The sequence below is a fragment of the Ornithodoros turicata genome, chromosome 1 (genome assembly GCF_037126465.1).
Source record: "Ornithodoros turicata isolate Travis chromosome 1, ASM3712646v1, whole genome shotgun sequence".
In the NCBI taxonomy this organism is placed as follows: domain Eukaryota; kingdom Metazoa; phylum Arthropoda; class Arachnida; order Ixodida; family Argasidae; genus Ornithodoros; species Ornithodoros turicata.
The window spans coordinates 53,250,926-53,267,550 of NC_088201.1; the positions used below are offsets into that span (position 1 = coordinate 53,250,926).

The 16,625-nt window shown below is 45.7% G+C and overlaps 1 protein-coding gene across 1 annotated transcript in view; it reads left to right on the top strand.

Annotated features, from left to right (window-relative positions):
* LOC135378257 (cathepsin D-like) overlaps positions 1-14,753 on the top strand; it is a 39,895-nt gene extending 25,142 nt beyond the window's left edge. The window contains exons 5-9 of the mRNA XM_064611236.1: positions 560-744; positions 818-940; positions 6,693-6,846; positions 14,342-14,440; positions 14,523-14,753. Of these exons, the coding sequence (XP_064467306.1) occupies positions 560-744; positions 818-940; positions 6,693-6,846; positions 14,342-14,440; positions 14,523-14,675 (714 nt within the window). The 3' untranslated portion in view covers positions 14,676-14,753. The remainder of the gene's footprint in view (positions 1-559; positions 745-817; positions 941-6,692; positions 6,847-14,341; positions 14,441-14,522) is intronic.
* The last annotated feature ends 1,872 nt before the right edge of the window (positions 14,754-16,625 follow it).

A 16,625-nucleotide genomic window follows, 5' to 3' on the forward strand; every position in this document is an offset into this window, starting at 1 on the left:
CCGGATGTATAGCCACAGAAGCAACACCGACACAGTTTCCCGCATTGCGGATCGCCAAAGGCTCTCTCAGGAGTCGCACTTCGTGCTGGTTCCCGCGCCATGACTGAGGTCTCCGGGGCCCTCACTTTTCAAACGCGGGCAGGCTTATGTCAATAATTTACACGTGGCTTCGTTGCAACAACAACGACAGATAAATTAATGATGATGAATGGGGAAATTCGCCACATGAGGCAACAACAACATTTATTCATTCGGATTTCAAGTACCACAGGTTGAGCACATTAATGGAAACGATTTAGATGAACCGTGACAATTAAGTGCTTAGTGCCCGATGATCATTGATGACTTTGTGATGGAGAAGATAAATAGTGACATTTAATGGATCGTTTCCGCTCAAACGGTTCGCGAACGGTCCCGCGGGCGACCAATCAGAAGAGAGCGTGACACAGCTACACGGCGAGCTGCGAAAACCGTTCGTAAACCGTTTGAGTGAAAACAACACTAAAACTAAACTAAAACTCTCGAATATTTGTAACACGTGTTCGAAAATTTGGAGCAGGTCACAGATCAGATCCTGGGAGAAGTGACAAACGAACAAGGAGTTGCAATGGTGGCCGCCAAGTTCGATGGCATTCTGGGCCTCGCCTACCCCTCCATCTCCGTCGACAACGTCAAACCCGTGTTCGACAACATGGTTTCGCAGGGTGTCGTGGCTGAAGCTGTCTTCTCGGTATACCTCAATCGGTAGGTGTCAGTGCGTATACCTTCCTGCTTGTCATAGGGTATCACAAACCGACTGCTCTGTTCCTTGCCGTAGCGACCCATCTGCGGAGGTAGGAGGCGAAATTCTCTTCGGTGGCATCGACGAAAAATATTATAAGGGCAACGTGACCTACGTCCCTGTGACACGTAAGGCCTACTGGCAGTTCCACGTCGATAGGTAAGTCATCCACGGTCTCTTCCTTGGCTCTTGGACATTTCGGTACGGGACGTTTCGGTACCGACATTTCGGTACACGGACATTTCGGTGCACGAACATTTTGGTGCACGAACATTTCGGTACAAGGACGTTTCGGTACAGGGACGTTTCGGAACAAGGCCGTTTCGTGAGCAGCATTTGTGTGATGATGACTACTATAGAGGGTGTTTTTTCAAGTGGTACAGAATTAATCATAAAGCTACGCGAGGCGTCCTTAGATGCGGTTTTCGCACGGCCTGGTGGAAATCCCACGAGGTTTCTTTTTGTACTAGTTCATTATAATTTATCAATCGAATTCTTCATCAAAGCTTTTGATGGAAAAAAATAAAATCTCAGAATAGCAGGCGATCCTCTTTTTTATGTCCACACCCGTTCCTCGAAATCTTCAACGCCCGGCGTGAGGTTTAAAGTATTCATCTCCCAAATTTTTTACCGTGCCCACGCTCACGTTGTTTTCGCTTTCTTTTTTGCACAATGCAAGGAAAATGTTGCGAACTGGACATGTGTCTGGAAATCGCGATGCCAGCCTTCTAGGCTGTTAGGAGTTTTCGGGTCGCAGCTCAGAGCGGATTGATAGTGGTTCAATATCGCTATGGGAAACCGTGGGTCTTGTCTGCCTTGTCCAGTCCTTCGGCCGATGAAGTTGTCCTCGAAATAATCTAGGACAGGAAGGAGATTTTGCGGAATGTTCTCTTCCAGAGACTGCATATTTGCGACACTGAGGACATCATTGCACATTTGAGGACATGACTTCTTTGCACAAAATGTTTTTTTTTTAAGTGCACAGACTGACATGCCACATCAGTCTGTGTACTTTTTAAATATTTCGTGCGAAGAAGTCATGTCCTCAAATGTTCAACGATGTCCTCAGTGTCACCAATATGCAGTTTTTACCCCCTTATAGAGTAGGCACCGAGCAGTGCGAATAAAGGAGAGTGCGTATGTCCTTTGTAACCAATTTCTTTACAATCTCTGTCAAATTTTCTCTCTTCACTTTCTATATGAAGAAGTGTCCAATTATTGAAAGGAACTGGGTCATTCCACGCCAAATGATCCAAAGGTCCTGCTCGACCCCCCGCACTTCTCGACCAAAAATTATCGTGGATACCCTGTGGTATTAATAACCATTTCCCAAAGTTTCACTGGTGAATATTGAGCCCCTGTCATTTTACGCGGGGTCAAAGTTTTCGGTAAGCACGAAAACCATAGTAGGCTTGAAATAACCGGGCGGGTTCATCGCTCGCGTTATACGCTTAATTATGGTGCTGAAACAGACGACTGGATTCGAAAAATGTGCTGAAGGAGAAATTTTGGGGAAATATCAACTCTGAGTGCCCTAAAACGCCCCGGCTATCGGCGCTTTTTCTTGCGACTTTGCGAGTTTTTAAATATACTTTACGTAACAGCTGGAATCCTTGAAAACTTTGCGGCAGTTCACGAGGACCCATTCTACAAGCCAGCTGGTTTTCAAAGCCGTCAATGCAGTAGCTTTTACCACAGCACGCCTTAAACCTGGCGATTTTCGCAAAGTTTGACGTTTTTACGGCCAATTTTGAAAAGGAAGCGGTCGTCATAGAACAGTCATTTGGTATACAGTTCGTAAAGGAAACCCTCAGCCAAAACATATAAAAAAACTAAAGAGGTACTTTTTGATAAGCGCGAGAAGATATTTTTTTCCCTGAACGTACTACGCGGAGACGCACGCACTCTCCGGTGGAGGGAGAGCGTTGGTGAGCATCGCGGGCCAGGCGCGTTGCAACGCGACGGCTCAGATACGCCGCTGCTTGTCGCACGATGCCAAAAACGATAATTTTGACTTGTGGGCACCGGTGTAGTGCATGCACAACCTACTGCCAATGTCGCGACAGGTAAGGAAACTGCCTCCACCAGTATATAGCAACGCGAGTCGATACTTTGCATTACAAACCCGGCCGAAACATATAGCCTCATGAAAGGACTTTACTTACACCTTCCTCTTATTGTTTTCATACGAGTTGTACAAAAACAAACGTCTGTAACAAAAATAAATGGTCCTGCTCAGTACTCCAGTATGCGCAAGGAACCCAAGATGACGTCCCAGAGTTGCGTGCATCATATACGTAGTCTACAAAGTTGAAAATTTATCAATGGAAAAGGGTTGTTATCCTGGTCCTCCATTGACAGTTGCCTGCTTTTGGAGACAGTAGCCTGCGGTGCAGATGGCAGCATGCCACAGGCTCTAAACGTTAGTCAGCTTTGCATATGCCGCCAGTTTATTGCGCTTGTAACAGGCAAAGATATAGTAAGATGGGAACCTTTTGGAGATTGCGGTTCTAGAGGAGATACAAATCTCCTCTCTCGGATGCAAATCCCAACATACGTGTAATACGCTTTAATGCTCTGTGGCTGACAGAAAAGTCCCTGTCGGGACGACTTTGTCGAACACTTGACGCATAAATTGGAATCACTGAAATACCACCACTGGCGCGGCAAAGCAACAATCAGAGTTCCTTCGGAATCTAAAAGATTCGCTCCCTCCTGAAGAACGTGTCATCCTAATAGATTTTGCCGAAAACTACAGTTTTATCGTACAGTACACTCCGCAGTCTTTCTATTGGGATCAAGGACAGGCCACCATTCATTCGATGGTATTTTACAACCGCTTCCCTGGTGATATGAACTTGTGTCACCGTACATTCGTTGTGATATCAGATTGCTTATGGCACGATAATGCTGTGGTCTGTACCTTTCAGACAGAGCTCACACGCAGAATAAGAGCAGACTATCCCCATGTCAATAAACTTCCCTACTTCACGGACGGCGCAGGTTCGCAATACAAAAACAAAAAATGTTTCGTCAACCTCTGTCACCACTACTCGGATTTCAGCATAAGTGCATCATGGCACTTCTATGCGACCTCACGTGGGAAAGGGCCGTGCGATGAAGCTGGGACTCTGAAGAGGCTTGCTGCTAAAGCCAGCATTCAGAGGCCCTTAGAAGGTCACATACTGAGACCCGTGGATCTGTACAGCTGGGCAGGGCCGTGTCTGAAACAAGGAGGTACCGCTGCTTCGAACCCGTTAGCCGCACTGAAATCACCGTGAAGACAACATCCATTCCCAACAGCATCGGGTATTCCGGGTGTTCAAAAACCTGCTAGAAACGCGGAGCCGCCTTCTACTGCATCTACTACTGGACATAATCTTGAGCGCCTCCAGTGTGCTAGTATGCTGAGCACAACCATTCATTTGTGTTACAGACGTTTGTTTTTGTACAACTCGTATGAAAACGATAAGAGGAAGGTGTAAGTAAAAGTCCTTTCATGAGGCTATATGTTTCGGCCGGGTTTGTAATGCAAAGTATCGACTCGCGTTGCTATATACTGGTGGAGGCAGTTTCCTTACCTGTCGCGACATTGGCAGTAGGTTGTGCATGCACTAGACCGGTGCCCACAAGTCAAAATTATCGTTTTTGGCATCGTGCGACAAGCAGCGGCGTATCTGAGCTGTCGCGTTGCAGCGCGCATGGCCCGCGATGCTCACCAACGCTCTCCCTCCACCGGAGAGTACGTGCGCCTCCGCGTAGTACGTTCAGGGAAAAAAGTATCTTCTCGCGCTTACAAAAAAGTACCTCTTTAATTTTTTATATGTTTTGGCTGAGGGTTTCCTTTACCAACTGTATACCAAATGACTATTCTATGACGACCGCTTCCTTTTCAAAATTGGCCGTAAAAACGTCAAACTTTGCGAAAATCGCCTGGTTTAAGGCGTGCTGTGGCAAAAGCTACTGCATTGACGGCTTTGAAAACCAGCTGGCTTGTAGAATGGGTCCTCGTGAACGGCCGCAAAGTTTTCAAGGATTCCAGCTGTTACGTAAAGTATATTTAAAAACTCGCAAAGTCGCAAGAAAAAGCGCCGATAGCCGGGGCGTTTTAGGGCACTCAGAGTTGATATTTCCCCAAAATTTCTCCTTCAGCACATTTTTCGAATCCAGTCGTCTGTTTCAGCACCATAATTAAGCGTATAACGCGAGCGATGAACCCGCCCGGTTATTTCACACATACTATGATTTTCGTGCGTACCGAAAACTTTGACCCCGCGTAAAATCACAGGGGCTCAATATTCCCAAGTAAAACTTTGGGAAATGTCTATTAATACCATAAGGTATCTACGATAATTTTCTGGTCCAGAAGTGCGGGGGGTCGAGCAGGACCATTGGATCATTTGGCGTGGAATGACCCAACTACATTAAAAGTAGAAAGAAGGTGTATACATTTTAAATTGATTTTAAAACTACCTTGCAGTTTTCTGTGTAATTTCTATAGGCCTAGCTTTTATTTTTCATAAGGGTCGTATCGGAAATACCTCCCTCAAAGCACCCTTCTGGTATTACCCATGTGCATTGACCCATTGGACTGTTCCAGGAGAACCGTCCACCTCGAACATTTGAATAGAAACCTGACCTACCTGTATGTAGCCCATATTAGAACTAGAGGCTAGACTAGATTTATTTACGTTCATTTCTAGAAAAAGTAAAGTTTGTTTCAACCTGATTTGTTAAAATCGTGTGATATAATGCCGCCAACAACGGCAAGCTACTTCGATCCCCCCCCCCCTCGGTAAATAATCAGATTGTCCACTTGAATGTCCATTGTCCATGAATTGTCCACTCTACGTAGGGTAAACGAGCCGTCTGCCTTGGTAGAATGGCGGCACGTTGCACGTATATTTACCTGCAGATTTTTCTCTGTCTCGGAGCTCTGACACTAAAACATTTTGGGGATGAATGTTCTCGCAAAGTAAATTGCTGTGTAATGACAGAAAGTGTGGTGTATTGATTGAATAAACTGAAGCTGATTTGTATGTTTTCTCTTTTGCTTCATTTTCCTCTCGTTTGTTTCCTTTCCTTGGGAACAGTAAACCGTCTGTGGTCAATGATATTTCCACCTTCCCCTTTATTTTTTCTTTTTGTTATTCACCTTATCTCTACTCATGAACCAGGACACTTTGGCCAGCCCGTGACCACAGCATGCAGCGATTTCTCCAAGAAAACGCGAACTGTAACAGTGGTACAGCTCCCGTCAACCATAATAATAACAGTGAAAAAAATTCTGCCTCATTTGCGAGCGTGATAACAGCCACCCTGGGAGCATTGGGGGAATGTGAAATGAACAAAATCCTTGTGTTAAACTAACAGAAATTTTTTTGTTCAATTAAGATTTCTTCATGGGTTGCTGCAATCGCGCTCGGGAACGACACCAGATTTTTTCCAGTGTTATTATTAAGGTTGATGAGAGCTGTACAAAAAACATAAAAAGAAAACATCTGTTTATCTAATATCAGGTACGTGCACGACGGGTCAATAACATCGACAAGCTTACTATATCTGAACGTTGCCGGCGACTTGTACCGAAACGTCGGCGCACCGAAATGTCCGTGCACCGAAATGTCCGTGTACCGAAATGTCTGTGTACCCAAATGTCCCTGTACCGAAATGTCCGTACCGAAAGGTCCTGTAGCGTAACGTCCGCATACCCTCTTCCTTTAATATCACACCTCCGGTATTTGCATCTTTGTCAAAACTTGCTCGGTTCAAACAGCTTCTGTGCTCTGCGTGGTAATTTTGTGAACGACATAGCACAGCTACATGGTCATGCCAGATTTACAAAATCCCTTCGTCCACGATACACACGTTTGCCAACGCCGTGCTTATTGTTGCTCACGTTTGCTTGCAGTTTGTCCATCGTCGGTGGGCGTTCTAATGGTGCCTACTGCAAGAAAGGATGTGAAGCCATTGCCGACACCGGTACTTCCCTCATAACTGGCCCAGCAAACGAAGTGGAGCAACTCAACAAAGAACTAGGAGCCATTCCTGCACAGGGTGGCGAGGTGAGTTGTATTCTCATTTACGCCCATTTCTCTGCCTTAAATAAAAAACGGTTCCGCTGCTAACTGTGGTCATCTGCAACAAGCGCATCAACTTCGTTCGTCACGTACTTTCAGTAAATTGCCGGTTGACCTGGTTCCCCCTGGCCTCTTTCTGCACTGTTTACTTTATATAATCGTATCGTCACCTCTGTAAGATATAGACACATACGCGCTCACATAGGCAGGAGTATTACCGAGGACACCACGATATGCAGCATTGGGCTTCCGCAGCGACAGGTGTGTTGAAGGAACAGATGAGGAGTGAGCAAGCGAGCTGGTGAACTGTCATGAGGTGATGATCATGTGGTGAGATGGTGATTAAAAGGCTGACAGGCTGATGTATTAAGATACGCCTCAGAGAAGACAAAGATAATGTGATAACGTCCTCACAATCATCTGAGTTGGCCGAAGATGCGGCAATATGCACAAATTGCGCCCCTTGCTTTGAAAGAACCCTGTGTATGATCCACCCTAAGGATGATTTTCCGCGAATACTTTTACAGTCATCCGCCATCGCTATTAGCTTTTATACAATTAGTCAACCGTCCATTGCATTACCTCTACATGTCTGGCTGATCTCTTAAAACCCACTTAGCTTGGTCGCCGACCTGTCTGTTCATGTTATGTGGTCTCCTTGGCTCCCATTCCTTTCGCCGTCATTTGCACGATGAAGTCTCATTGCTAGTTTGAGTCTCATACCCCTTCGTTGTGTGTCTACCTGTGTTCTTGTAGGTAATGTTACCTTCATCCATAACAGCGCTATAATGACGGAAACTCTATGTTTTAGCGCTTGTAAAGGAGTAACGTACCACCAATCCCAGAAGACAGAAGATGGTTTGGTTGCCTCCCATATAGCACCAAAAGCCACTTGAATTTCGCGAACTCTTTACACTTGGGTATCCAAGCTTCTAACAAAATATACTGCAGTATCGCTTTTCCACGTGTTCCGTTATTACTGGCGAACTGAAATTCCGACGAGTGCATCGCACAACACTTTACAGACTGGCCGCCTAGCACCGAAAGACGCACACGGCATCTTGCCTCGCCCACAGTGCACATTTTCGCATCCCGATATAGCCGTTGCTCTCAGCGGGGGAAAAAAAAGTCGCGTACTCGCACTCGCCAAGGACGGCGCTCTCGCTCCTGATTTGTTGATAACGGGAGGCGGAGCCTATTATGTAACAATTATATGTACGGCATTATGGCTACAAAACAGGCTCAGCCTCCCATTTTCAACAAATCAGGGACGAGAACGTTGTCATTCGGGACTATGATTGACTAGGAGCGTGCTGTGTGTGTGAAGTTCATTTCTAAGAGCGTAGAGGAGAACGTTATGTGTACCTCCGCACTGGCGTCTGATTGGGTGCTACAACTCTTCAGATGACGTAACAATGGGTAGAGGTATCTAGATGGCGGTACGTCTACTCGCCCCTATTCGAAAAAAAGTGCGGTTTTGTGATTGGTGAAAGATCGAACGAAAGATCTTCTGGATTACCGGTCCAGGGCTCTACCATTGAGCTAAGCTAACACGCCTCTCCAGCGACTTTCGGGTGCGTCATCTGAAGGGACGACAAACCAGCCACCCACTCTCACTCACCCTCATTTCACTCTTACATTTTGCAGATGTGGGTTCGATCCCTACAGCTGGCCTACCTTTTCAGTGACTTTCATCTTTCACCATTGATTTCTTAGGCAATTTGAGGCTTTGTTTGTATCTGTCTCTTCTATGTTGTTCCAACCTCAGAACACCAGTTTCTCTCTTTCTCTCTTGCGGTTTTGTATTAACCCTGCAAGCGTTATGAAGGAGAAGTACTGAACGATACATTGTAAATAGAATTACGAAGCGTAGAAGAACAATATTACACCTATAAGACACGTAAACAAGTACCTGCAGATAGGAGTTCTTACCTCCTTTAACTCTAACGTACCTCGTTACTGCCAATGTGGTTCACGCAGATTCTATTCAGAACATGCCGCACCGAAAGTCAACCTGTCGTGACGGTGATAGCCTTCAAGGCATACTAGTAGTAGTCGAAGAAGAAAATATCATGCATAAGATTGGGGATCACGTTTATCGTTTCACAACTTTCTACTCCGTGGCGGCACTTTGCTCTATCGAATTCACTTAACTTTATAGGCTGTTGTTTTGAAGCGTGTCAGCAGGAATTGGCAGCGGAAATTCGAAGAACCAGCGGGCCGAAAAATGAACCTGTCACTCAAGTTCACGAGCATAAAGCAAACCTCTGTACTCTACAGAGAATCGTCGGAGCTGTCCTATTTGTCTAAACTCAATTTCACGAAGCGTACGTTGCTGTCAATATGTGCCGCTTTCCTTTGGCGGTACAGTTCAAAAGAGCACATCATCAGATAGTAAACGCAACGTAAAAGCAAATAGGCAAATTACGTTTGCTGCAATCAATCCAGTGTTAGTTAATTTATATGCAATACTCGCGGGAGTTTTGAAGTGAGAATTCTGTCGACGGGCACGTTTCTGAAACGAAGCCCCATTCGGTTCTAGCTCTGTATGTACTGCATGCAAAATGTCATACCACTCAACCTCCTAGTTTAGGTAGAAACTAGTATCCCTGTCGATAGCAGATTTCTCCCCCCCCCCCCTTTCTGTGGCGTTCCTCTCATCCAATTTCCCTAGGCTTGCGTCACATCTATCCGTTGAGTGCGACCTTCTCACAGATAAGTATTGTCGTAGGGGTCAGCACGGAAGACTGGATCTTAATTCCTGCAAGAGGTACAATATATATTTAGAAAAACGAAAAACAAATCGATTTTAAGCTATCCGCTGGAGATTTTGACATGGGATAGTAGTGAGTTTTAGTGCATCGTACGCTATCGCATTCGCCTACGTAAGGGATAGCGTGGTGGTTGTGCGCACTGTGCGAAGTTCTCTTTATGTTTTGAGCACAGGTAGAAGCACCAACGCTATCCCTTACGTACGCAAAGGCGATAGCGTACGATGCACTAAAGCTCACTATTGTGAAAAGCGTAACACAAAGCGTCGCCGAAAGTATTCACGCTTAAAAAAAGATGAAAAAGAAGAAAGAAACAGCATCGCGATAAACCGTTTCTTTTACTTCGTGTAATGTCATAGAAGTCTGCTCGGCAATCAGTGCAAATGGCCTCGTCTACCAAACATTTAACCGCCATCTATAACTTCTGCTTATTGTGAACGGTACTTCGCTTTATGTAACAGCCACAGAGGATCAGGCGTCTCCAGTGTCACAAAAACCTGACCAGTCTCAAACGACACGGCATTTATTGCTCTGTTAACAATTAGACATGGTAACCACTATGCTCAAGGTGCAACAAAAAATGTCGACGCAAGTGACACGCGTTTCATTCGTTTCGTTCCTTAATGAAATGAGATCTGGGAGAAACTCCGTTTCCAGGTTTGATGTCTGAAATTTGCCTGTGGAAAGTAACGTCCTATTGCCGAATCATATAGGAAGCGAATTGCGGATTTACAGCGTTGGAATCCTTCCCACAGGGGTTGATCCACCCCTGCCGCCTAGCAAAGAGAACAGCCAAAGCAGCTTACCAGAGACAACAGGCTTCTTCTCATAGTCCTTCTCTGCACCAGTCAGAACCCGAAATTGGTTCGGGCTATGTTCTTGTTATGGTAACGATGACGAAAATTTGTAATCGCACCAATCAGAGTCGTCCCGTTAGAAGAAGACGAAGTTGTTCGTCCCCAAATGTTTTGTTACTGCGCGTGCTCTCGGTTTTTCGGTAGCCATAATGGATGTCGTGCAATCACAGGCGAAACGCGTTCGATGACACAGCAAATATATTCCCAGTATGTTCGTCTCGGGGAGGGGGTGGGTGAGGGTGTTTTGTAAGCGGTGTGTGACACGCAGTTTTGCAGCTCTTATGTCTTCTTTTGCCTTTCTTACAGACAATTTGGAAGGGTGTTGGGTGCGTCTTAGCGGGGTGTAGGGGATGCTTGAAAAATCCCTGCAACCCGATTTTACGGAGCACAAAGTTGAAGCATTCGTTGAAGGTTACCAAGCAAAAAAGTGCCTTAATGTCACTTCGGGGATCGTCTCGAAGGTTCTGTGGCAAAGTGCAATGCGTTAGCGCGTATTACGGAGTCTTTGTTTGCCATCTCCAAATCCACCGCTGCCAAATAACGCCGCCATCTTTCTTCGTAAGACTGGTCGGGAGCTCTCGCAGGATTCCGCCGTAAGCTGCGAAGATTTTGCGACGCGCGCCCTTCGTGAATCTACACTTCGTCGTAACTTTCCCGTACGACGGAGATACGATAGATTTCGTCGCACGAGCTCTTTGTGAATCCGACCCCAGACTTTTTGTGACACCCGCGCTTTCACAAACCAGTCATACCGGAGCGATAACGGTATCATTCTGTGCGATTCTTTACGTTCAGCGTGTTATGTGGTCGAGTTATGTTTTAAGAACGTACAATACTTTTTGTGACAAACGCGCTTTCCACAAGCCAGTGATACCGGAGCGATAACGGTATCATTATGTGCTATTATTTACCTTCAGCGTGTTATGTGGTCAAGTTAAGTTCTTTTAAGGACGTACAATACTTCTTGTGACAAACGCGCTTTCCACGAACCAGTCATACCGGAGCGATAACGGTATCATTATATGTGCAATTCTTTACTTTCGGCGTGTTATGTGGTCAAGTTATGTTTCAAGAACGTACAACATACTTTTTGTGACACCCGCGCTTTGCCCAAAACCAGTCATATCGGAGCGATAACAGTATCACTCGGTGCGATTCGTTATCCTCAGCGTGTTATGTGATCAAGTTACGTTTTAAGAACGCACAACGGTCTTGTGCTGACCGTTGTATTCTGAAGGTCACCCAACAAATATTACGCAAAAGTACGTACATACGTGGAACATGTGCAATATTCCGGTATTCGAAAGGGAATACAGATAAGAGCTACGAAAGGCAGGGATGTATGATAATTAAATTCCCAGTTAACAAGGCGGCGCAAAAACTGAATAAAACGTGATGGCGGAGTGAGGTCATAAAAACGAATTACAGAAATTATTTTTCTGTCGCGTTAATTTTCCAGCCAGTGAACATTCGTTGTGCACATAAATGACCATCTTCGGTATTTTCTGTTTTTCTGTGCCGCAGGAGCCAGAACTGTTTGCGCTAAAGGTAATTTTCTGCAGTGTTTGACCAGGTACAGCTGTCTATAACCGGTCTCTCCTTTTATGGACGGTTTCTTTGGCAGGCGTGCGTAGACTCTTTCTCTGGGGAAAAAAAAGCTAAGGCAAACGCATTCGCGTGGAAAATGAATAATAAAGACGATGGATACTTCATTGCCTCTTTTTCTAATTGGAATTCCCTGGAAATCCCGAAGAGGGCTAAATACATTGCGTTTCTACGACGGGAGTTATAGCCCAATACGCAATACCGCAATACTGGCCTCATATTACGGACTAGGTACACATTTGAGCAAATACGTGGCTCAGGCAATATAGCCACCTTCTAATCAGCGGTAATACAGTCACGATCTAATATACACTCGCTGTCCTACGGATGCTAATGTCCTTGGCTAGATGTTCGGTGACGTCACAGCCCATGGGATGGCTGTCTACGAATAATTAAATTTGTGTCCGCGTTCTATACGTGACTGCGAAATTAGTTTGCCCTTTGCCGACAGCATTGATTGTGCAAATACTCACGGAATAGATTCTGCATACAAGACGCTTGGTCAGTATTACAAATGCAAGGGTGCAATCTTTTGTTGTTCGCACACACACTTTTGCGCTCTAACCTTCTCCTCCAGTTATTCTTTTCTTTCTCCCACTTCGATTCAACCAGAGTTTCTACGAAACCAGCAATCACGCGCACTATTAGAAACAACATAGCTATGGCCACTGGTCGATCCGGATTAGACTTGCGCGTTGCACTGGTTGTTTCAAGTCAAATCGCGCCGGGAAAGTGGGTGGGTGGGACGGAGCACTCTTTTCTGCTCCGTCGAGAAAGCTGAGATCCAACCGGAACTGCAATAATGTACTGTTGTCAGTACTTTGCGCAACTTGCGAGGCAAAGTAAGAGCTAGCGTACGGCAGACTCCATGAGTTTGCCGGATGTGCCCGAGGACATCCACCACGCTCTTAGGCGGGTGGGGGGGGGGGGGGGGGGGAGGGGAATTGCCCTTCGCTGGAGAGATCAAATTGCGTCCCTCTGTGCCAGAGTTTGTCGTACTGTAGCGGATTCAAGTGCTCGCTCCGGATCGGCCACTGGAATAATGCGCCACAGGAGCGATCCATTTTAAAAGGGAGAGGAAATTATGGAAGACAGTTTTTTTTTTTTCAGTGATCGGACAAAGTACGCTCTTAAAAATGAGGGGGTGGGGGGTTATGGCAGGATCGGCTCACCGTTGTTGGCTACACAGGAGTGGGCGTCGTCACGACTAGAGCCCCCGCCCCAAAAAACGGAAGATGGAGGATGAAGGGTGGAGATGCGTAGAGGGTGCGTGAGTTCGTCGGGGAGTGCAAAGCGTTAGAGGGAATATTGAGCAAGACCCGCCTCCCGCAGAAAGAGAACAAGGTTTTTTGCTTTAGCGGAACGTTCGCCATGAGAACAACAGGGGTAGAGGATGAAATTCACTGCAGAGCACGCTCCTAGCCAACCATCATCCCGAGTGACATCGTTCTTTACCCTGATTCGCTGAAAACGGCGGGCGTACGCCTTTTTTGTGGCATTGTGCACTTCATAATTGCCACAAAAATGACGTTCGCCCTCAGTTTTCATCAAATCAAGGGAGAGGACGTTGTCATTCGAGATGATGGTTGGCTAGGAGCGTGCTATGCGGTGAGGCTCTGTTTTTAGAGTGTATAGTGCTGCGAAATAACAAATTCTGAATAAACTACGATATCACCACGGGTTCGTTTGAGTTTCATTCGGTGAGCAATTCGTTGTCATTTAGGCAGCGGGAAAGATGCCGATGTGCTAAAATTCGTGATTTTGTGACGCTACTAATAACAGCGGTAAATTGGGTTATGGGTCAATGAGCGAAGTACATGTCATGCGGTGAAGTTCTGGTTTGAGACTGCATTCAGCTGCGCTAAAGATGCAATGTAGTATTTCTTTCACGTATACATTAAAACAAACCGAAACTGAAAAATTAAAGGAGGAAAGAAAACAGTGATGTCGTGTAACGGAGTACGTGGTTTGCGAAAATCCCAAAAACCATGCGCAAGAAGGGACAAGGACACAGCGGACAATATGGCCCTGTCCCCTTCTTTCAGCACTGGGTCATATAAAGAAAGAAATTATAGTTACTGCTATATGTGTCATTTCTTTTTCTGCACTCGCCGCTCTGCAGGAGAAATTTTGGTGATTCTGCAACGCAGGATTGCAAAAACTGTCAGAGTGCATACTTGATGCATAACAGTGTCCTTGTAACCAGCCTTGATAGGTAACCGTCCATCCATTTCATTTTGCCATTAGTTCCTTTTCGACTGCGAGGCCCTGGATTCCCTACCAGATATCGAATACAAAATTGGTGGACGTGGCTTCAGATTGACTGCCAAGGACTATGTCATCAAGGTAAAAAGTGTGCGAGTCTGGCATCTCCTTTACACCACAAATTGGCATGTGCCTGACTGTTCCGCAACTATTGTGCTTGCAGGTAGACACTCAGGGACAAACAGTGTGCCTCAGCGGCTTTTCTGGATTGGACCTGCCTGGAGGCCTCTGGATCCTCGGAGATGTATTCATCGGTCGGTTTTACACAATCTTTGACCGTGAGAGCGATCGGGTCGGATTCGCCGAAAGTGCGTAAGCCGGAAGGAGATATACGGAGCGGTACTTAACAACTGTTCAAAAAAAATTTATAGTCTGGAATAAATAGTTTTACGTAGTCTGTCGTCGAACTCTGTGTTCTTCCGTGCGCCCGAAGAACGTGGGAAGAACAGCTACAACACATTCACTCCCATAACAGCCGATACTGTTCAGATATTTGAGTTTCAACAATGATTTTTCCGAGGAAGACTCCTATATAAAGTTAGGTGACGAGGCGGAATGTTGTAAAAAAAAGGAAGCCCGGTAGGCGTAGATGAGATGCCTGCTACTCAGATATTTCAGATAGACTTTCGCATTTCTGGCGCGAGATGCGCATATCAAACGGCGTCTTAACAATACGACTTATCTTTTCGTCTTCTTTTACAGCACATAGCCTTTTTCTTTTTTTCAAGACGTTGCGCAAGTGTGCTGCCTGCAATATTGGCTACTTTCCGTCTACTGAAACAGCTCTTGCTGACGCTGGCCAAGCAGACAACTTGCAGAAACAGCGCCACTTACAGGCTACACTGCCCAGCACAAACAGCAGCTGTCCAGCTGGTGTCGCTAAGGCGATGCGTGCCATGGGCTGTGCGACGTCATGAGAGCAGACTATACGTTTCGTTTCAATCAGTGAAAGTGACATCATTCCAGAAGCGGTATTCTGGGAATCAACGACAGTTGATTCTTGTTTTTTTTTTATTCCGTGTTAGCGCCGCGAAGCAACTGCAGCTATGGGGGGCGTACAGACTAGCACAGATAGAGAGAGGACAGCAGGAAGGAATGGGAGACAGGAGGGTAGCATGCGTCAGGGGCAGACCCTCAGGGGGAACTGTGCTGACATCCGTCCGGAAAGTGTGCGGGAAAAGGCAGGGAAAACCTCAGATAGCTAGCACAGCCGGTGATAGGTTTCGAACCCACGACCTCGGCGACCACCAAGGAGCGGATGCTTTAACCCGCTCGGCGATCCGGCTGGTGAAGACACTTGATTGTGTGCAAACACGTAACCCGTGCATGTTTCCCATGAGGGTATGTTCGATCTCACTACATATACTTTGATTGCTCGGGATGTCTCAAAAACAAAGGAAACATCCGAATCGAATGAAAGCGGTTTGGCAGATTCAAGTTTAGACACAAGCTGTGCAGAAGGGAGAAAATTCTCAGATCGCACAGATGAGGGTTGGGGATTTGAGGAAACAAAGCGGATGTAAATCATATCCGCATTTTGCAGAAAATGCTAAATAAAATCCAAATCGAGTCCGGATTTAAATTTATTCGAGTAAATCAAATCACTTTTGATCACATGCGGATTTATTTTCAGCACGCCAAATCAAATTCCTGTTTAAATTTTTTTAAACAGGAAACTTAAAAAAATTTAAAGTTTTCAAATCCATCGCAAATCCGAAAGAGGAACTAACGCTGCTGGACTGTGTGATGGTTGGTGTATGGAATGGTTTCAGAATCGACCGCAGTTGTCGAAGCCCGGATTTTCACACAGAGTACCCAATTCCCAACAGTTGCGTAACTAAGAAACAGAGGCGAAACACGGAAGACATCTACTAGAGTGGAGCTCCATGGGCATATACTGCGGCGAAATGGAAACTTGATTGCAGGACCCCTTACAAAAATAAGTTTAGCCAGTCTATTGACATCCCTTGGACGTCCTATTTCTTGAATAGACTTCTTTGGACTACTGAATACAATGCCTGTCTGTTTCAAGTCTATAGATATCCTTTGGACTACCGTGTATCCTTTCTTTGGCCTGTCAATGGGAGATTGGCACCAACAGTCTATAGACAACCTGCCATAGAAAGGAAACATATATCTGCCATTGCCTGTCTATTGACTTTCTATAGGCTGACGATAGATTGGGAAGTGGTCAACATTCCCCTTCTACCATCATGGTATGCCCTCTATTTGGATTCATGAACCGTGATCAGCTGAATCCAAACCT